We start from the raw sequence: 21,769 nt of genomic DNA, 5'->3' as shown, positions 1-21,769 counted from the left end.
TCCTGATGAGTGCAAAAGGTGTCCCACGCTGGAAGCTGGATTGCTGATGGGTGTCGGTGAAGGATTTCCACCAACACACTTTGACAAAGGCAAGTTTGTGGTTGGAGGAAAAGGGTGCTGCCAGGGACCAGCAAGGTCCAGGAGGACCATCCAGGAGGAGGAGTCACAGGGGATGCTACGCATCGCAGAAGGCCTACAGGAGTGGAGGCAGCACCACAGGTGTCCCACAGGACAGGGACACAGAAGTTGCTGAAGCAGCCCATGCAGCACCACAGACGCTGCTGCCAAGTTGTTGGAGGACCACGCAAAGGCCCAGGAATTGCAGGAGGGAGTGCTGGGGGCTAGAGTTACATATCACCTGAGGTTCCCCTTTGAGGTGAAGCGGTGCAGAGGGGTACTGTCTTGCATGGAGTGGAAAGGACTTACCACCAAAGTGCGACAGCTGGTAGAGAGGACTAAGGGAGACTCTCCGGACAACCACCTGTGATGCAGGACCCATGCAACTAAGGATAAGGGGAGATCCACACAGCTGGTCGTCGTTACAGCCAGGTACCTGTAGTTACAGGGGAGCGATGCCTTCACCACAAGAGAGATTCCTCCTTCCTGTGCAGGCTGAAGAGTTGCAGTCTTGTGAGGATGCACAGCCGGGGAAATGTTGCAAAGCTGGCAGGAATTCTGGATACAATGTTGCAGATGAGTCTTCTTCGTGGATCTGCAGATTGTAGGTTCCTGGAGAGTCCAGTCGCAGTTCCAGAGGCCAGAAGTCGAACCAGAGGTTGCAGTGGAGTCCTGCTGGAGTCTTGCAATCCAAATCTAAGAACCCATGCCAGAGAAAGACCCTATATACCCCAAAAGAGGGGGCTTGGTCATCTAACCAGATAACTACCTATCAGAGGGTGCCTCAGATGTCACCGGCCTGGCCTGGCCACTCAGATCTCAGAGTTCCCTGCTAACCTTGGAATCAAGATGGCAGAATCCAGGGACCCTCTGGAGGAGCTCTGGGAACCAGCCCTGGGGTGGTGATGGAGAAGGGAGTGGTCACTCACCTTTCCATTGTCCAGTTTCACGCCACAGCAGGAGTGGGTGTCCCTGAACCGGTGTGGACTAGTTTATGCACAGAGGGCACCAAATCTGCCCTTCAAAGCAAAACCAGTGGCTTGGGGAAGATACCCCTCCCAAGCCAGTCACACCTATTTCCAAAGGGAGAGGGTGTTAACTCCCTCTCCCAAAGGAAATCCTTTGTTCTGCCTTCCTGGGCTTGATCAGATCAAGCAGCAGGAGGGCAGAAACCTGTCTGAGGGGTGGCAGCAGCTGGGCTGCCTGGCAAACCTTGTAAGACTGGTGGTACTAATGCTGGGGGGGGGGGGGGGAGGGGATATCCTCTAAAGAGCCCCCAGAGTGCATGGAATCATACTTCCAATACTTGCAACAGTATTAGTGGATGATTCCGACATGTTTGATACAAACATGCCCATGTTCGGAGTTACCATTATGTAGCTAGACATAGATAGTGACCTATGTCCAGTAAATATACAAAATGGCATCCCCGCACTCAGAGTCCAGTAAAATGGTGCTGGAGTTTGTGGGGGGCACCTCTGCTAATGCAGGGGTGCCCTCACACACAGGCACCTGCACCCTGCACTAAGGGCTGAGAGGGCCTATTATAGGGGTGACTTAGTGACTTCGTGCAGTGAGCTGTAATGAACACCGGTGCGTGCACACGGATCATGCAGACTGCAAAGGCAGGCCTGCAGAACCCTTTGCATGGGCTCCCTATGGTTGACAGAATAACTACTGCAGTCTATAGGGATCCCCTGGAACCCCAATGCCCTGGGTACCCTGGCACCATATATTGGGGACTTACATGGGAGCACCAGAATACCAATTGTGGGGACAAAAGGTTAGTAGCAACCAAATTTAGAGGAGAGAACGTAATTACTGGGGTCCTGGTTGGCAGGATCCCAGTGAACACAGTCAAACACACTGACGAACAGGCCAAAAGTGGGGGTAACCAAGCTAGAAAGAGGATACTTTACTACAGTCGGGCTCCCAATGCTTTTCAATAGGGGGACACCGGTGGTCACAAAGATGCTGCAGGCTAGGTCCAGGGGGTAGGGTCCAGGAAACCACTGGCTGGACAAGGAGGTCCCGCCTGCTGAATGCTGCTGGACCAGTGGTTGGATTCCCCAAAGCCAGGTGGCTGCAGGTGCAGAGGTACCTTTAGGTGTCGGGAATCTTTGGTTCTCTTGAGGTCAGGGGGGTCCCTCTGGGTATAGGCTGCAGGCATCTTCGTGCTGGCCAAAAGGTTGGAATCTCCTGGGGCCCTGCTCTGGACCAGTGGACCACCTGGACTTGGGCCATAAGCATCAGGTGCAGAGTGGGCAGGACTTGGGGATCCGGGGCAGTTCTGGAGTCCTTTTGGAGGGATTCTTCTGGACAGGGCTGTAGTCCTCTGGAGTTCTTGGACCTCTGGTGGGTAGGCAGTCCTCTGGGGGTTGGGAGAGGTCGCTGGTCCTGCTGGATGAGTCACCTTTTGGAAGCAGAGTCCTTGAAGATGCAGACAGGCCAGGACGGCTGGGGGCCAAGTCAGTTGCCGTCTGGAGTCTTCACTTCTGGGGGGTGGGGGGGAGGGGTCAGCTTAGCAATCTTTTGTCTTAAGGACACCAGGAATCTGGTGAGCTAGGTTCAGGGGAGCCCTTAAATCCTAGATTTAGGGGTGTTACAGGGGTCAGAGGTCAGTAACCAATGGCCTTGGGTGGGGGGGGGGGCACACTCCTAACCCTATTGGCACCTGTCCTCCAAACCAAGATTGAGGATTCTGCAGGCAGGGAGGGGGGGGGGGGTCACTTCAGCTCTGGACACCTAAGGGGTAGTCCTAGCTAGAGTGGTCATTCCTCCTTGTTATACCCAATATTCCCGCCAGACTTGCAGCCACAAGTGGGGCTTTGTTCCGGAGGGCAGGCATCTCCGCTAGCTGAAGTGCCCTGGGGCACTGTAACAGGAGGCCTGAGAAAGTGGAATGCAAAAAACAGTCCCCCACTGTAGGAAGCTGGCTCCGTATATACTTTCTCAAAGTGAGAGATAGTGTGCACAGAGTCTAGGGGTTCCCCTTAGAGGTTGATAGTGGTCATAATAGAGAATACTAATGCTCTATTTGTGGTAGTGTGGTCGAGCAGTTAGGCTTATCAGCGGGTAGTGTTAAGCATTTGTTGTACACGCTCTGGCAATAAATAGGAAAACACACTCAAAGACAACTCCAGGCCAATAGGTTTTTATATAGAAAAATATTATTTTCTTTATTTTAGAACCACAAGATTCAGAATTAAGGTAAGTACATTAATTGTAAGGTACTTGGCGTAGGCAAATATAGAACTTTGAATGAAAAAAGCAATGTGGACACTGCAAAATTCAACAGTTCCTGGGGGAGGTAAGTAAAGGTTAGTTTGTCAGGTAATTAAAGCACTTAGAAGTTCAGTCTCTGGGGCATAGGCAGCCCACCGTTTGGGGGGGGGGGGGGGGGGGGGTCAAGTTAACCACAAGCACCCAGCTCCAGCAACACAGGGCCGGTCAGGTGCAGAGGTCAAAGAGAGGCCCAAATAACATAGGCGGCTATGGAGACTAGGGGTGCCCCGGTTCCAGTCTGCTAGCAGGTAAGTACCTGCGTCTTCGGGGAGCAGACCAGGGGGGGTTTTGAAGAGCACTGGGGGGGTCCCAAACAGGCACACAAAATACACCCTTAGCGGCACAGGGGCGGCCAGGTGCAGTGTGCAAGCAAGGCATTGAGTTTTGTATTGGATTCAATGGAAGGATCCGGGGGGGTGGGGAGGGAGTCACTCTGGCGATGCAGGTAGGACACAGGGGCGTCTCAGGCCAGAAACAGACTGGGCAAAGATGAGGGCCGCCTGCTGGTCACTCCTGCATCAGTAGTTGATTCCTCTTGGGCCTGGGGGCTGCAGGTGCAGTGCTTCTTCCAGGCATCAGGTTCTTTGTTATCGGGCATTCGCGGTCAGGGGGATTCTCTGGATTCTCTTTGCATGCGTCGCTTTGGGGTTGCAGGGAGGTCTTCTCAGGGTGGGCACGTCGTGAGAGTCACCTGGGGGTCCTCCCTGCAGTGTTGGTTTCTCTGGACACAGGCCAGGGGTATCAGGTGCAGAGTGTTGGGGAATCACGTTTCAGGAGTGAGGTGGGAGTCCAATTAAAGATGGTTTCTTCTTGGTTATTTTGGACAGAGCCTCTGTCCACAGGAGTTTCTTGGTCCTTTGGGTTTTCAGGGCAGTCCTCTGAGTCGGCAGAGGTAGCTGGATGAGTTGCTGTCGCAGGTTCTTTGAATCTGGAGCCAGGCCGGTAGGGCTGGGGCCAAAGCAGTTGTCTCCTTCTCTGCGGGGTTTTCAGGTCAGGTTTTCTTCTTGTTAGGTCGTCAGGAACTTGATTTCCTGGGTTCAGGGTCGCACCTAAATACTAGATTTAGGGGTGTGTTTAGGGCTGGTGGGCAGTAGCAGCCCTTAGAGACCTTCCCTGGCATCAGGGCCCTTGGTACCAGGGGTACCAGTTACAAGGGACTTACCTGGATGCCAGGGTGTGCCAATTGTGGAATCAAAAGTACAGGTTAGGGGAAGAACACTGGTGCTGGGGCCTGGTTAGCAGGCCTCAGCACACTTTCAATTCAAAACATAGCATCAGCAAAGGCAAAAAGTCAGGGGGTAACCATGCCAAGGAGGCATTTCCTTACAGCTCCCCCTGCAGGAACTGCAACGCCTGGCTTTGAGCCTCAAAGGCTCAAGCCTGGTGTTACAACGCCCCAGGTCACTCCAGCTAGTGGAGATGCCTGCCCCCTGGACACAGCCCCCACTTTTGGCAGGAAGTCCGGAGGAGATAATGAGAAAAACAAGAAGTCATCCTCCAGCCAGGACAGCCCTTAAGGTGTCCAGAGCTGAGGACTTAGCCCAATAGGAGTAGGGATGTGCCTCCCCCCTCCCCCCAAAGGGAGGAGGCACAAGGAGGGTGTACCCACCCTCAGGGCTAGTAGCCATTGGCTACTAACCCCCCAGACCTAAACACGCCCTTAAATTTAGTATTTAAGGGCTTCCCTGAACCTAAGAATTTAGATTCCTGCAACTTACAGAAGAGGACTGCTGAGCTGAAAACCCCTGCAGAAGAAGAAAGAAGACACCAACTGCTTTGGCCCCAGTCCTACCGGCCTGTCTCCTGCCTTCCAAAGAAACCTGCTCCAGCGACGCTTTCCCCAGGACCAGCGACCACTGAATCCTCAGAGGACTGCCCTGCTTCCAAGAGACCAAGAAACTCCTGAGAACAGCGGCCCTGTTCAACAAAGACTGCATCTTTGTATCCAGAGGAGCAGATTTAAAGACCCCTGCAATCCCCGCAAGAAGCGTGAGACTTGCAACACTGCACCCGGCGACCCCGACTCGACTGGTGGAGAAACAACACCTCAGGGAGGACCCTCCGGCGACTCAGAGACTGAGTAACCAAAGTTGTCCCCCCTGAGCCCCCACAGCGACGCCTGCAGAGGGAATCCCGAGGCTCCCCCTGACCGCGACTGCCTGACTCTAAAATCCCGACGGCTGGAAAAGACCCTGCACCCGCAGCCCCCAGCACCTGAAGGATCGGAACTTTAGTGTAGGAGTGACCCCCAGGAGGCCCTCTCCCTTGCCCAGGTGGTGGCTACCCCGAGGAGCCCCCTCTTGCCTGCCTGCACCGCTGAAGAGACCCCTTGGTCTCCCATTGAATCCTATTGCGAACCCGACGCTTGTTTGCACTCTGCACCCGGCCGCCCCTGCGCTGCTGAGGGAACTTCCTACAGGAGCTGTGAGGCTGCTCCACCCAGGACAGGCTTTGGTCCTGGTCATAGAGTGCAAAGGCACTCACCCCAGGTGGCCAGAAAGTAGTCTGGAAGTGGCAGGCTGGCAGAGACCAGGCAGCCTAGCACTAGCAATTGGGCTGGCATGCAGGGGGCATCTCTAAGATGCTCTCTGAGTGCATTTCTTAATAGATCTCACACTGGCATCAGTGTGGGTTTATTGCGCTGAGAAGTTTGATACCAAACTTCCCAGTATTCAGCCTAGCCATTATGGAACTGTGGAGTTTGTGTTTGACAAACTCCCAGACCATATACTCTTTATGGCTACCCTGCACTTACAATGTCTAAGAAATGGATTAGACCCTGAAAGGGCATAGTGCTCATGCAGCTATGCCCTCACCTGTGGTATAGTGCACCCTGCCTTAGGGCTGCAAAGCCTGCTAGAGGGGTGACTTACCTATGCCAGAAGCAGTGGTTTGTGGGCATGGCACTCTGAGGGGTATGCCATGTCGACTTAGTCTTTTTCTCCCCACCAGCACACACAAGCTGTGAGGCAGTGTGCATGTGCTGAGTGAGGGGTCCCCAGGGTGGCATAATGCATGCAGCAGCCCTTAAGAGACCTTTCCTGGCCACAGGACCCTTGGTTCCAGGGGTACCATTTACAAGGGACTTATCTGTGTGCCATGGCTGTGCCAATTGTGGTGACAAATGTACAGTTTTAGAGAAAGAACACTGGTCTGGTGCTGGGGCCTGGTTAGCAGGGTCCCACCACACTTTCAATCTAAGTTGCATCAACAAAAGGCAACATGTTAGGGGGTAACTATGCCAACAGTGGCATTTTCCTACACCCACCCAAGGATGTGGAATCATTTTAGAGGTGCTGGAAGAAGTAGGAACCCCCAAGAGGTGAGTATCTGAGTGACCCTTCTATGACCAGGTGAGCAGAGGTAAGTACCTGGTTTTCCCCACAACTAAAAGGAGGACTAGGGAAAAGGATTGTGAAAGACCCAGACAAGACTGGAAGAACCCAAAGGTGGATTCTGGCAGAAGAGGACCTGCAAAGGAAGGGGACCAAATCCAGTTCATGATGAAGTGTCCGGTGCAGGCAGGTGCCACTACTCACCTTTCTGTGGATGCAGGACCAGGTCGACGGTGGACGAAGAAGACCAGCTGTGCAGCACAGGAACTGAAGTGGAGTCCCTGAAGTGATGCAGAGTGTGTCAGATGTCGGCTCACAGTGGGTTAGTGGTGCTGAAGAACCACCAACAAGCCTTGGAAAATGAAAGAGGAAGACGAAGAGTTGCAAGGCTGTACAGGTCCAGCAAGGCCCAGTTGACCTGACCCAAGGAGGGGAGTCCAAGGTGACCCTCAGCAGTTGGGAGAGTCACAAGAACAGGAGGCAGCCCCCACAGGCAACCCACTGGCAGCAGGCACAGCAGTTGCAGTGAGGCCCACTCACACCTGAAGAGGGGTCCCATTTCGCTGGAGCAGCAGAGAGGAGACTGTGCTTGGCAGGAAGAAATGCTGTGGGCCGGGGCTACACAAAGCCTAAGGATCCCTTGGAGCAGGAGCAAACAAGCCTTGGTAGCTGCAAGAGACATGGTGCTCAGGGGTACTGTCCTTCAAAGAGAGGCAAGGGCTTACTGTCTCCCAAGTTGGACAGCTGGCAGAGAGAACCAAGGGGATCACTCCAGACCACCACCTGTGATGCAGGATCAATGCAGCTCCGGAGGAGAGAAGATCCATGAAGCCAGTCGTCGTTGTAGTTGGTGCCTGCAGATGCAGGGGAATGACTCCTTCCCTGCCAAGGGAGATTCCTTCTTACTTCCTGGTGCAGGCTGGAGTCTCATCCACCTCGGAGGATGCACAGCTAGGGAAATGCTGCAGTTGCTGGAAGGAGCCAGAGAAACAATGTTGCAAAACGAAGTCATTGCTGAAGTTGAAGGTTGTTGGTTCCTGAACAGTCAAGTTGCGGTTCCAGTAGCCATAAGATGAAGTAAACGTTGCAGAAGAATCCAGCTGGAATCTTGCACATCAAATCTAAAGACCCACCCAAGAGGGAAACCGTAAATAGCCCAGGAAGGGGGGCTTGGTCACCTTCAAGGTGACCACCTATCAGGAGGGGCTGTGACGTCACCTGCCTGATCTGGCCAATCAGATGCTGCCAGGGGCCACTGCCCACCTTCGATTCAAGATGGCAGAGTCAAGTGGCCATCTAGAGGAGCTCTGGGCACCACCCTTTAGGTGGTGATGGACAGGGGAGCGGTCACTCCCCTTTCCATTGTCCAGTTTCGTGCCAGAGCAGGGACCAGGATCCTTGAACTGGTGCAAACCGGTTTATGCAAGGAGGGCACCAAATGTGTCCTTCAAAGCAAACCGGTGGCCTGGGGAGGCTATCCCCTCCCCAGCCTTGTAACACCTATTTCCAAGGGAGAGGGTGTTACCACCCTCTCCCACAGGAAATACTTTGTTCTGCCTTCCGCTGCCTGAGCTGATCAAGCAGCAGGAGTGCAGAAACGTGTCTGTGGGGTGGCAGCAGCGCAGGCTTCCCGGAAAACCCCAAAAGACTGGTAGGAGCAATGCTGGGGGTCCTCTAAGGAGCCTCAAGAGTGCATGGAATCATACAACCAATACTGGTAAAATCACTTTGGTAAAATGGCTTCTCTGCACTTACAAAGTCCAGTGTAATGGAGCTGGAGTTCATAGGGGTACCTCTGCTCATGCAGGGGTGCCATCACACACAGCCCTCTGGGCTAGGAGGGCCTACCACAGGGGTGACTTAGTGACTAGTACTGAAAGTGTGCAATGGCAGGCCTGCAGACAGTTTGCATGGGCTTCTATGGGTGGAATAATACATGTTGCATGGGACCCCTCATGTCTGCTCATGCAGTGGTGCCCTCACACACAGCCCTCTGGGCTAGGAGGGCCTACCACAGGGGTGACTTAGTGACTAGTACTGAAAGTGTGCAATGGCAGGCCTGCAGACAGTTTGCATGGGCTTCTATGGGCGGAATAATACATGTTGCATGGGACCCCTCATGTCCCAATGCCCTGGGTACCTTAGTATCATATACTAGGGACTTACAGGGGTAAACCAGTATGCCAACTGTGGGGTGTAATGGGTACCAAAGCAACAAAATTTGGAGGAGAGTGTAAGGAAATGCCTCCTTGGCATGGTTACCCCCTGACTTTTTGCCTTTGCTGATGCCAAGTTATGATTTGAAAGTGTGCTGAGGCCTGCTAACCAGGCTCCAGCACCAGTGTTCTTTCCCTAACCTGTACCTTTGTTTCCACAATTGGCACACCCTGGCATCCAGGTAAGTCCCTTGTAACTGGTACCCCTGGTACCAAGGGCCCTGATGCCAGGGAAGGTCTCTAAGGGCTGCAGCATGTCTTATGCCACCCTGGGGACCTCTCACTCAGCACAGACACACTGCTTGCCAGCTTGTGTGTGCTAGTGGGGATAAAAAGACTAAGTCGACATGGCACTCCCCTCAGGGTGCCATGCCAACCTCACACTGCCTATAGGTATAGATAAGTCATCCCTCTAGCAGGCCTTACAGCCCCAAGGCAGGGTGCACTATAACATAGGTGAGGGCATAAGTGCATGAGAACTATGCCCCTACAGTGTCTAAGCAACACCTTAGACATTGTAAGTGCAGGGTAGCCATAAGAGTATATGGTCTGGGAGCCTGTCAAACACGAACTCCACAGCACCATAATGGCTACACTGAAAACTGGGAAGTTTGGTATCAAGCTTCTTAGCACAATAAATGCACACTGATGCCAGTGTACATTTTATTGTAACATACACCTCAGAGGGCACCTTAGAGGTGCCCCCTGAAACCTTAACAGAATACCAGTGTAGGCTGACTAGTTTTAGCAGCCTGCCACACACCAGACATGTTGCTGGCCACATGGGGAGAGTGCCTTTGTCACTCTGTGGCTAGTAACAAAGGCTGTACTAGGAGGAGGTGCTTCTCACCTCCCCCTGCAGGCACTGTAACACCTGGCGGTGAGCCTCAAAGGCTCACCCCCTTTGTTACAGCACCCCAGGGCACTCCAGCTAGTGGAGTTGCCCGCCCCCTCCGGCCATGGCCCCACTTTTGGCGGCAAGGCCGGAGGCGATAATGAGAAAAACAAGGAGGAGTCACTGGCCAGTCAGGACAGCCCCTAAGGTGTCCTGAGCTGAGGTGACTGACTTTTAGAAATCCTCCACCTTGCAGATGGAGGATTCCCCCAATAGGATTAGGGATGTGCCCCCCTCCCCTCAGACTACTAACCCCCCAGACCTAAACACACCCCTAAATTGAGTATTTAGGGGCTCCCAGAACACAGCAAGATAGATTCCTGCAACCTAAGACGAAGAAGGACTGCTGAGCTGAAAACTTGCAGAGAAGACGGAGACACCAACTGCTTTGGCCCCAGCTCTACCGGCCTGTCTCCCCACTTCTAAAGACACTGCTCCAGCGACGCGTTCCACAGGGTCCAGCAACCTCTGAAGCCTCAGAGAACTACCCTGCATCTAGAAGGACCAAGAACTCCCGAGGACAGCGGCTCTGTTACACAAAGACTGCAACTTTGCAACAAAGAAGCAACTTTGAAACAACACACGTGTCCCACCAGAAGCGTGAGATTTTGCACTCTGCACCCGACGCCCCCGGCTCGACTTGTGAAGAACAAACACCACAGGGAGGACTCCCCGGCGACTACGAGACCGTGAGTAGCCAGAGTTGACCACCCTGAGCCCCCACAGCAACGCCTGCAGAGGCAATCCCAAACGGTGGGCTACCTTGGACCCAACTTTGAACCCCGTAGGTGGTTTACTTACCTGCAAAAACTAAAACACCTACCTCCCCCAGGAACTGTTGAAAATTGCACTGTGTCTAGTTTTAAAATAGCTATATGTCATTTATGTGAAAACTGTATATGCTATTTTGCTAATTCAAAGTTCCTAAAGTTCCTAAGTGAAGTACCTTTCATTTAAAGTATTACTTGTAAATCTTGAACCTGTGGTTCTTAAAATAGACTAAGAAAATATATTTGTCTATACAAAAACCTATTGGCCTGGAATTGTCAGTGTGTGTTCCTCATTTATTGCCTGTGTGTGTACAACAAATGCTTAACACTACCCTCTGATAAGCCTACTGCTCGACCACACTACCACAAAATAGAGCATTAGAATTCTCTTTTTGCCACTATCTTACCTCTAAGGGGAACCCCTTGGACTCTGTGCATGCTATTTCTTACTTTGAAATAGTACATACAGAGCCAACTACCTACAGAGAGCATAACCACTGGCATCCTGGTTAGCAGCATCCCAGTGAAGACAGTCTAAACACACTTATTAATAGGTAAAAAGTAGGGGTTAACCATACAAAAAAAACGACTTTCCTACAGAGAGTTTCTTGTAGAGTCTTGCTTGACAAATCTGAGGACCCACTCTCGAGGGAGCTCTTAAAATAACCCTAAAAGGGAGGTTTTTTCTCTCTGAAGTGACCCACCTATCAGAGTGGGTCAGGGACGTTATCTTCCTAGCCTAACCAGGCAGATGCTCCCAGGAGCCTCTGCACATCTTATTTTCAAGATGGCAGAATAAACCAGACACCTAGCAGAGCTCTGTGCACCTCCCTGGGGGAGGGGCTGGACGGGGTGGTCACTCCCCTGTCCTTTGTGAGGTTTCGCCCCAGAGCGGGAACCAGGGGTTCCTGAACTGGTGCAAAACGAAATATGCAAGGAGGGCCCCAAATGTGCCCTTCAAAGCAGTTTGGTGGCACTTAGAGGCCACCCCATCCCAGCCCAAAGAAACCTATTTCAAAGGGAGAGATGGTTACCCCTCTCCTTTGCAGGAAATCTGTTGTTCAGTCTTCCTCTCCTTGAGCCAGTTTCATCAGCAGGAGGGCAAAACAGTGTCTGGGGTCAGCAGCAGCAAGAGCTGCACAGGCAGAACTGGGGGATCCTCTAACAAACCCCCCCAGAGTACAGGGGATTGTGCAACTCACACTGGAATTGGTGTAGTTGCATGAATCCAACATGTCCGATACCAAACTTGCCTAGGTTCGGAGAAGCCATTATGTAGTTGGGCCACTTGTCTTGATCAGTATCCACTACATATCTTAAGATGGCTTTCCTGCACTTACAAAGCCCAGAGATTGGAATCTGGTGATTGTAGAGGTACACAGCTCAGGCAGGAGTATCCTCACACTTAAGGACATGCACCAGCCCTTCTGCTGAAGGGCCTACCAGAGGAGGGACTTACAGCGCCCGGGTGTAGTGACCAGCAGTGAAAGGGTGCATGCACCTTTTCACGCCAGCTGCAATGGCAAGCCTGCAGACACAGTTTGCATGGACTCCCACGTGTGGCACAATACATGCTGCAGCCCATGGGAGATCCCTGGTGTACCAATGCCCTGGGTACCTAAATGCCATATACTAGGGACTTACATGGGTGCACCAGTATGCCAATTGTGGGGTGTAAAGTTTACCAGCAACCACATTTAAAGGAGAGAGCACAGGCACTGGGGTCCTGGTTAGCAGGCTCCCAGTGCACTAGTCTAAACACACTGACATCAGGCAAAAAGTGGGAGTAACTATGCCATAAAAATGCTACTTTCATCCGACATCAGCACTGCCAGAAGCTCTTTACGACGCTCCAGCACAGATTTTGGCTAAAGTTGACGACAGGAGTAGCATTCTTCGGCATCATGGTGCTCACCCAGGCACCACATACAAATTGAGTGGGGGCCCGTAACCAACATTTTTCATCCACAGGGTTTGAACCCTGAAGACATTAACAGGAAAAAGCACACAGTTCTGTCAACGAAAACTTCAAAGTAGGCCAAAAACTGCCTAACCAGTGTTACCAGCTCTGCATTGGAACTGTGGAAAAGAAGGAACTGACGTCAGCGTGTCGGCAAGGGGGTTTTACGGACTCCGTTGACATCACATCTGGTGGACGATGTCAATACTGAGTCAAGCGACACCCTCACCCGACGTGCGGACATGCAATAGGAAAATGTTTCCTGATCCAGTCGCGCCTCTAGGGAAGATTCTGAAGTAAGGAATCTGCAGCTACATGTCTATTAGATGTGGGAGATAAACCTATCTAGGCAAAGGTCCAGGTTCCAGTTTAGGCCCAAACAATTACCTTGCAGTGTTACTTTAAATGCATCCCATTCTACGGATTGAGAGTCTGCAGTATCAGTGTTAAGCTCAAAATAAGTGTCAATGGCGGAGGCAACAGAGGACTGGAATGACTGATCCTCTGATGCTACAGGTTGCATGCACCAAGTGTGGATAGGAGGACTCCCTGCGTCCCATGGAAACACCATGTACTGGGGATCGTGGTCAGATTGGGTGCATCTCTGATACCCTATGTCTGCAACAGTTGGAGTGAGGCCCATTGTGCTGGCCAGCCTGTCTATCCTAACATGAAGGAGATGGGGTGCTAAGTAAAAGGAGTATACTCTATCAGCAGCATTACAAGAGTGCCATATGTCTAAGTTGCCAGTTTGGCAGCCAATCTGTGAGTGACTGCGCATTAGATGTAGCAACAGTGCAAGATAAGGGTGGGAATGACCGGTCTAGGTCTACGTCCAAGACACTATTAAAATCTCCGCCCAGGAGCCAGGGAAGTCCATTTCAACTGGACAACACCGTAGAGAGAGCATGCAGGAAGGATATCTGATCGGTATTGGAGGCATAAATGATGCCCAAAAGTAGATGACATCCATCTAGTCTGCCCTTAACTAGCACATGATCGCCCCCTGGGTCAGTCGATATCTCCTCCACCAGGAAAGGGACTCCGGGTCAGACCCAAATGAGCACAGCACGTGCATAGGAGGAGAAATCAGTTGTAAAGATTTGTCCTCGCCATCACCGCTGCCGCCTAGTAGCTATCAGGAGCATCAAATCAGTTTCTTGAAGCAGCACTGTGTGTCGGGAGTGTCGCCTGAGTTAAGAATAAATAGCTTTAACGTGCACTGGGGTCTAGATGCCACGCACACTCCAGGCCATCACTTTAGTATGCGTCATATTGCCTATAATGGTGGTGACATGCAGGGATTGGGTAAACACCGGGAGGATGGGGGAGTAGGTGTGGGTGGATTAAGACTGTGCGTCACAAGCAGAGGGGATATCTGTGAGCCATGTAATACCTGAAACTATAAGCATATAAAGTATGGTGAATGAAATAGAAAAGATTAAGAGAATACCCACCAGAGCAGCGCACAAAACGAGTGCCCACCCAAGCTGTGAATAAAAAAAACGTACTAAGGGCTGTGTGGGTGGCCAAGGTGGAAAGCAGAAGATATACCAGTTATGACCGCAGCAACCACAATTGATAGCAGGCCATTTGTGCCAGCACAAGAGTGCTTTTGCGCACAGCGACAATAGCCAACATTATATAAATCACAGAGATAAAGTTGGTTCATGTCCCCGAAACAATACATGCAGAGTCTAGTGCTTAGTGGTCTGCAAAGAAATGCATGGTCGGTTAGACAATCATAGACTAAGTGCGACAGTAGATCTTACATCAAGATGGGGCAGCACAAACAAGCCAGGCTATAAAATAATGTCTGTCGTCTGCTGGGTTATTTCTGGTAGCGCAGTTGTGTCCAGGTAGGAGGGCCAAGTGAATGGGGAACTCATCGCCTGAGGAATGGGGTGTTTCAGCATCTGGACTAGAGTACTGTGAACCATCCTCAAGTGTAGCAGCATGCTATATTGCCCGCTGAAGTTCCAGTATCATCTGTTCTAGATCAGGGGCGGCTCTAGGCATCGGCGAGCAGGGAGCCCATTCCTGCACTCACGGCGACTGTCTTTCAGCGAGATGTGAGTCATCTCCCCATCCAGTGAAGTCCTCTGGGTTCTCCGAAGTCCAGATGTCTCTAACTGTTCCCAGGCAATATCGAAAAAACATCTATTCCGCGGAGCTGAGGTTTCACAGCAAGGAAAGAGTTCCCTTGTCGCTGAACAGCTATTCTAAAATCAAGAAGAAACAGGACATCGCCTACTTTTACCACAGTGAGCTTCTGGGTTTCGCCTAGAATAGTGTCCCTGTTTTGATAATGGAGCAGGCGAAGTACCATCGGGCGGAGACCAGTGCCAAGTGGAGGTCTTCGCGCCAGTATTTAATGTGCGTTCAATGGTGAAATATTGTGACAAGCCCATAGGGGGGGGGGGGGGGAGGATTTCGCTCGGCCATCTGTTCATGTGTGCTACCCCATTGCATCCCTCCGAAAGGCAAACAAGGCGGACAATCTTTCTTCTTTATCTGCTCTTTGCGCCTTCAGCCCTTTTCTCCAAGGCTTGTACAAGGTCCAATAGTCTGTAGTGAGAAGTCCATTCTCTGAATTTTCGGCTGGAGTTCTGCCAATGTCTGCTCTGTTGTGGTCACCTTGTCTACAAGCTTATGGTGATGTGCATGTTGCAGGGTGAGGTTTGTGGCTATAATGTCAACCTTAGTTTCTAGAGAGGTCCTGGTGCATTTGATTACCTCCAGTACAGAGTCTAGTTTGGCCTCAGGTAACACGGGGCGCTCTGGAAAGTTTAAGCACTGTGGCTCTGTGCAGGTGGAGTGCTTCCTTCACATGTAGCGGTTTCCCTCCTCTCCCAGGGCCGATCAGCTCTTTGGGACTACAATGGCGGGCAACCGGTGCTTCGGTCCAGGACCTGCCTCAGTGTGCGCTTCCACTTACTGCCATGCCAAAGCTGCACCAACCGGCCTCCTGCAGTCTGTCTTGGTAGGGCCCTCCTAATGACAGGTGTTCGCAGCTCAAGAAGGTCGGGAATTCCGCCCCCCCCCCCCCCTCTCCCGGGCCCATGCAGTTTGCTTTGCCTCAGTAGCAGCCCGTCCACAGTCAGCGGCCATGTGTCTTCTGTGTGTAGGTATGCTGGGCCAGGCATCTGGGGCAATCACCATTGGGCCAAACGCTGCAGAAACCACTGATACCAGGTCAGGGTGCGTTCAGGAATACAGTTTGAGTTTGATTTATAACGCACAAACAAATGCCTGGAGGTGTTTCGGCGCTGCCTCAAATGCCTAAGGTATGAAGCTTTCCATTAGATGTATAAATAGAGTGCAAGAGAACAATAATGAGTGATGACCGGAGTATAACTAAATTAGCTGAGTACGCTATTGAAAGGCTGCAGCTGTGTCGGGTCTCGAAAGGACTATAAAGGAAAGATTTGAACAGCTAGCGAACCAGGTTTTGGGAAGTTTTCTGAAGGTTTACAAATGTGTCTGATTTCTGAGGTGAGCCGGTAACAAGTTCCAGAGATGAGAGGTACGTGGGAAAAGCTTCTACCACCCCACGATGCATTAAAAACTCTCGGGGTGGTTAGTTTTTTGGTAAAGGATGATCCAAGGTTACGGCCTGGATCATGCCATACAATCCTATTTTGCAGGAGGGCCGAGCTAGACTTATAGGGATTTATGGACAATGCAGGGGGTTTTACAAGCCACTCTTTTGCTAATAGGAGGCCAATTAAATTCTTCTCTAGCTTTTGAGACGGAGTCATGTTTTTTCAGGTTCTTTAGCATTCGCACAGCTGCATTCTAAATTCTTTGCAGTTTGTTTAGGATCTCAGTTTGGGCTCCAGCAAAGAGTGTGTTGCAATAATCGAGTTTGGCATGAAATAGTGCTGCGGCCACCGTCTTCTGAAGCTTGTAAGGTAAAAAGGAAAGCATCTTTCTTACTAGTTTCAGCGTTGAATAACGTGAGGATGTTAACTGGTTTATGTGGTCTGAAAACAAGTCTGGAGTTCATAACTACTACCGATTTCTAGCTATGCTTAGTGCGTCGGCGGCGGGCCAGAGCAATGAGGCCAGCAATCAGTTCCATCGGGATGCATCAAGACCGAAGAGGACAACCTCAGTCTTGTCCGAGTGTAGCTTTAAGCAAAGAGAGCTCATCCAATTGACAGTCGCTGACATGTAATTTGTTAAATCGCAAGGTTGTCTCGATGTTATCCGTGATAGGAACAACTATTTGAGTATCATCTGCATATGAAACTGTGACTAGACCAAAATCCCTTATCAGTTTCAAAAGAAGGAAATATAAATGTTAAACTAAGTGGGCTTAGGGAGGATCCCTGGGGAACTTCGCAGGGAAGGGTGAAAGGTTTGGAAGTGAATTCACCCACTGCGACTGATTGCACTCTTTCATCAAGGAAGGAGCATAACAGGTTTATAGCTGAGCCCTGTAGTCCAAATATCCGCCAGACGCTTTTTTCAGATTGAGTGACTGACTGTATCGAAGGCAGCAGATAAGCCCAGAAGGACCATTACTGCCTTTTCTCTTTGTCTAAGATATCACTGACTTCTTCAATAACTTTACTGAGAGCACATTCGGTGCTGTGCGCTTTCCTAAGGCTGAACTGTGCACGATCCAAGATAATATTTTGACCTAAGTATTCGGTATTCAGATGTCTTTCAAGGACCTTAGCTAGCAGCGGAAGTTGGGAGATTCGCCTATAGTTGTTTTCCAAGGGGTCTAGAGTAGTCTTTTTAGGAGTGGAAGAATAGACGCTGTTTTCCATTCTGATGGGAAGACACCTGCTGGCATGATACTGTTAAAAAATACCAGCCAGAGGATGAACAAGGGGGCTCTCTAGTGCGTTGAAAACCATGGCCGGGCATGGGTCTGATGGAGATCCAGGTTTGGTAAGCTGTGGAAGCTATGCTGCTTGAACGGGAGAGATAGTGGGAAATAGACTAAAAATGTACTCTTTGTTTTGTAGGCAGTAGGGAGGCTAGGTCAAGGATAATCGTCAGATAGTGGGGTATATTTGCAGAACTTTGTTAAGTTATGTCCGTCATCTTGGCTTCGCAAGTCACACCCCCATGATCTGGAAACCTCCTAAAACAGATGAATTTGAAGTTTGAGGAAGGGAATACATGCGCATCATTTGATCAACTATTTTAAGAGTGGAATCATTTCACAAATGAACAAAAATTTCTGTGAATGGTGAGATAACAAATTCCGTGTGATTTGACAACTACTGCATCTTTATTAAAAAAAAAAAAAAAAAAACTCATACACTTACCTGCCTCTTGGTCTCGCGAGGAGCTCCGGGCATCTCTACTTGCTAAAATAGGTTTTCCATATCTTGCTGCAAACTGGCGTTCTGTACCCAGAAATCCAGGCATAAGGAAGTCAAACAAAGACCACAACTCTAAAACATTGTTCTAAAAAAATTCAAAAAATAAAGATTAGGGAAACTATTCATTAGTTACCGTTTGCTAAAGTAGTTATTCTAATTTACCTATAAAAATCATTGCAATGCTTGACATTTTAGTCAAAGCCATGCAGAAAACTTCTTAAAACAATATAGTAGGCTGGCCATTTACACGCCAGAAATAATTTCACTTACCAGGAGCTACCAAGATTCGAAAACTCGTTTTCTATCCTTTACACATTTGCAAGTACAACTGTACAATGTCGTTTTGTTTCATTTGTACTTCACTTTCATTTTAGGCTAGTTGGAAATGTGAAACCTGACCCCTTCCCCCATCTTAACAATGGTATTAAATACCCGTCCTGAACTGAGCATGCTTGGCACTAATCTCTAGATCGCAGATGTGTTTTCTCACCTTTTATCGGTCTCGTTTGTCTGCAATATTTTAGGGGAAACAGTCAAATTCTGTATGGTTAATCATCTTCCGCTCTATATGTAGTGTTGAGCATGGAAAGGTCTCTCGGCATGGCTGTGGAGAGAATCGGTCCTCAGCCTGAGTTCCCTGAATAGCAAGTCTCTGGTCGATTTTCTTTTGGCTTTAGTACAGAAGCACAATTGTTGTGTGCGCCAAAGGCCTACTCTGACATGGATTGAAACCAGAAGCCGGGAACCGTGGTCTGAAGGCCACAATGTGCACCCTCCTTGCCAGGCAGAACTAATAATCTCTATGAGCTGTAGAGGTGACAGTAAGTAAGGTGTAGAGGGCAGCTCCTGTCTCCTTTCTGCGTCATTCATCCTTTGAGCTATCGCTACCAACAGGTTGAGAGGTAGCTGAGTTCCAAGTCCTATCACACCTTGCTGCTGACGCTACAGGACAGAGACTAAGGCTTGACAAGTCACAGAGTATTATTACAAATTTAGATTGCCTGAAACCAGCTGAATACACAATCTCTGTCAGCAATCTTGGTATAAGTATGAAACAAAACCCCTTCCTGCCAACACGCCCCCACCACCAAAGTCAGTGTGCCAGGATTCTTCATTGACTAGTGCCCGGGGCCCCACACCAGCAGAAACAAAGACCGACCATGAGCTCCAGGGTTGGAAGGTGATGGTGGATGGGGCCGACTACCAACTCCACATGCCAGGTTTGGGAACTGAAATTTGTGCAGTTTTTCTAGGTAGATGTGCCTTGAAACCATCTTGAAAGAGTCTATTGACTGTAGAGGCTAGGTATTGGAAGTCTCTTGCATGAAGGAAAGCCTGTTTACAACAAGGAGGCCATTAGGAGCATTACAGGAAGAACTGCAGCTGGCCATCTGTAGCAGAAAGAAGGATCTGCACTGCCTTGCCCTGACACCCTTAAACCACTGCACTTAGCATCCGAAGCAAGGTCGGTCTCTCCCTGCACCAGTGTTTGAATGTAAGCATTAGACCATGGATAGCTGTGGAAGGCAGCAACCAGTGAGGCCCCAGTAAACTATGAAAGACCACTCCGATAGGTAAGTGCTGGGGACATCAGAGGAATTGCAACTACAACTGACTATTTGATCTGAAGAATCAAAAACACTTCAAATAGCTTGGCACATAGAAGGATCACAACTGCATTCAGAGGCCTACAACTCTAACTAGATCATCACTGCGACCAGTGCGGGCTCCTCATTTTGTTTGGGTGGTGGGATTGTTTTTCGGGCTTAAGATCCACAAAAGCAGTTCTACCAGTGCTTGACTGTGTCTGTGCAGCCTTACCTTTGCGAGCCTGAAGATGTACTCCAGGGCATAGTGGAAGGAGACCACAAACTCGCAGGACAACGCAGTGCCAACACAGCCCTTACCCATGGGTCACATGCTCAAGGGCTGCATTTGGTATTCTGTTTCAGTCAGTGATACAATCTCAGACAAATATCTCGATTGTCCAGGGATTCCAGAAAACATTGCTACATGTAACATGTATAAATGTAATACTATTCAATGGCAGCCACACAAATCAACCCCATAGAAGACCAATTCTGCTTTATACTCTTAGCACCTAATTTAAACAAAGGAAAGAAAACCACGAAAAACATTTTACATACCTGAATTGGTGTTCCAGAAAGAATTACTCTGTAGTTAGCAGACAACTGCTTTACAGCTTTGGATAGCTTTGTCTTTCCATTTTTGATGATGTGACCTTCATCAAGAATACAATAATTAAACTTAATATTTCTGAGGAGAAGTAGAGTACAAAAAGAAAACATCAGTTATATTGATCATGGGTGAATCTTGACTACACAATGACAATGTGAAAATGTGACACTATACCTGAAGAAATCAATGTCATTCCTCACAACATCATAAGAAGCTACAATGAGGTTGTGTTTTTTCACCTGGTGTTGTAACCTTAAATGGAAAATGGAAATATGTTTAACAACTTGTATTTTTATTTGATCTGTCTAAATTTATCAAAACACAATTCACCTGAAAGAGAACAATATTTCTAGTTAGGTTCAGAAAACTTTCTTCAGTTAATCATAAAAGTGTACAAGAACATTAAAAAATGGCATTCAAATCCATCTTTCCTTCCACATGTTTATAAAAACATACAAGAAAATAAGCATACAAAAATACATAGAATTATCAATTAAAAAAAAATACAAAATAGTGAACACATAAAAACAGGCTTAATCAGAGTACATTGTGCCCCGGGATCGCACAGCTGAGCAAAGAAATGAGCTTACAAAGATACAGGTATCATCATCAGATAATTGTTGGAGATAATGCAAAGCTTGAATACAATGCAGAAGGTTTATGAATTTCATATAAGTAACTAAACTTTTTTGTTTCGTTTTTGTAAAAATCTGCATTTTTAGTCAATACGAACATGGGTGAAGGGAATGCGCCTCTTCCTACTGCTTAATTTATTCAGAATAAATATAACACGGAAATAGCATTATGCCTTATAGTGGAGCAGTGTTACAGGAGAAAGCCTTGTCAAAAGTGGAAGTAAAAACTGCTTACCATTACTATTTTTCCTTTGGTACGCCTGTCCAATGTTCATATACATAATGTTAAAAAAGTCCACATCGTGAGGCTTAACTGCGTAACTTCTGAGCCAGCAAGACAAGCAATTCACGACTTCAAAGTCAATCCGACGATCTACCTTCTGAGTCACTAATAGACAGGTGCCCTGATCAGTGATCTACTCCCTGCCCATGATTTAGATAAGCCAATAGCATCTGTACTTCACACACACTGTGTTCTCTGCCAGCAATAGGAGTTGAACTAAGTTCTTTTGAAAGCTGCCCTGCATCAGTTGAGTTTTGGTAGATATGCCCTGGATGACTAGTAAGGTATATCAGTTATATGTTTGAACCTAAAACCTAGGTGTAGGAAACTGGGTTCTGGTCGTGGAATCCCCTCACATTTTGTCTGGTTTTTGATGCAACTGATTGAAGTGCACTGGGTTCCTGCTAACCTGGTCCCCAATGCCAGTGTTCCTTCCCCCAAAACAAGAGACCTAGTCACTTGATCTCCAAGAGGCTAGGCCCTTTAGCACCTCTGTATGTCCCTAGTAATTGGTGCCTCTGATACCTAGGACAGCGGTACTTAAGAATATCCCCCACAAGAGCTGCAGCACGGCTTGTGCCACTCTAAGGGATCGAGCACCAAATTCATACAGACTGCCACAGCAGGATGCACGACAATGTGCTACACAAAGTGAAAACACAACACGGCACACACTTGTGTGCTATGTCGCCCAACACTGCCTGTAATACTTGTTCGTCACTGCTACAG

General features: G+C 49.2%; 1 protein-coding gene across 2 annotated transcripts in view; it reads right to left on the bottom strand.

Annotated features, from left to right (window-relative positions):
* Window positions 1-21,769, bottom strand: part of BTAF1 (B-TFIID TATA-box binding protein associated factor 1) — a 927,996-nt gene that overhangs the window by 163,013 nt on the left and 743,214 nt on the right. For both annotated transcript variants that reach the window (XM_069239796.1, XM_069239795.1), the window contains exons 29-31: window positions 20,297-20,374; window positions 20,071-20,200; window positions 17,867-18,008 (exon numbers count right to left, since the gene is read on the bottom strand). In XM_069239796.1, the coding sequence (XP_069095897.1) occupies window positions 17,867-18,008; window positions 20,071-20,200; window positions 20,297-20,374 (350 nt within the window). The remainder of the gene's footprint in view (window positions 1-17,866; window positions 18,009-20,070; window positions 20,201-20,296; window positions 20,375-21,769) is intronic.

Source organism: Pleurodeles waltl, chromosome 6 (assembly GCF_031143425.1).
Source record: "Pleurodeles waltl isolate 20211129_DDA chromosome 6, aPleWal1.hap1.20221129, whole genome shotgun sequence".
Taxonomy (NCBI): Eukaryota; Metazoa; Chordata; class Amphibia; order Caudata; family Salamandridae; genus Pleurodeles; species Pleurodeles waltl.
The sequence above is the reverse complement of the archived record's forward strand: the minus strand, read 5'-3'. Positions and strand labels throughout refer to the sequence as shown.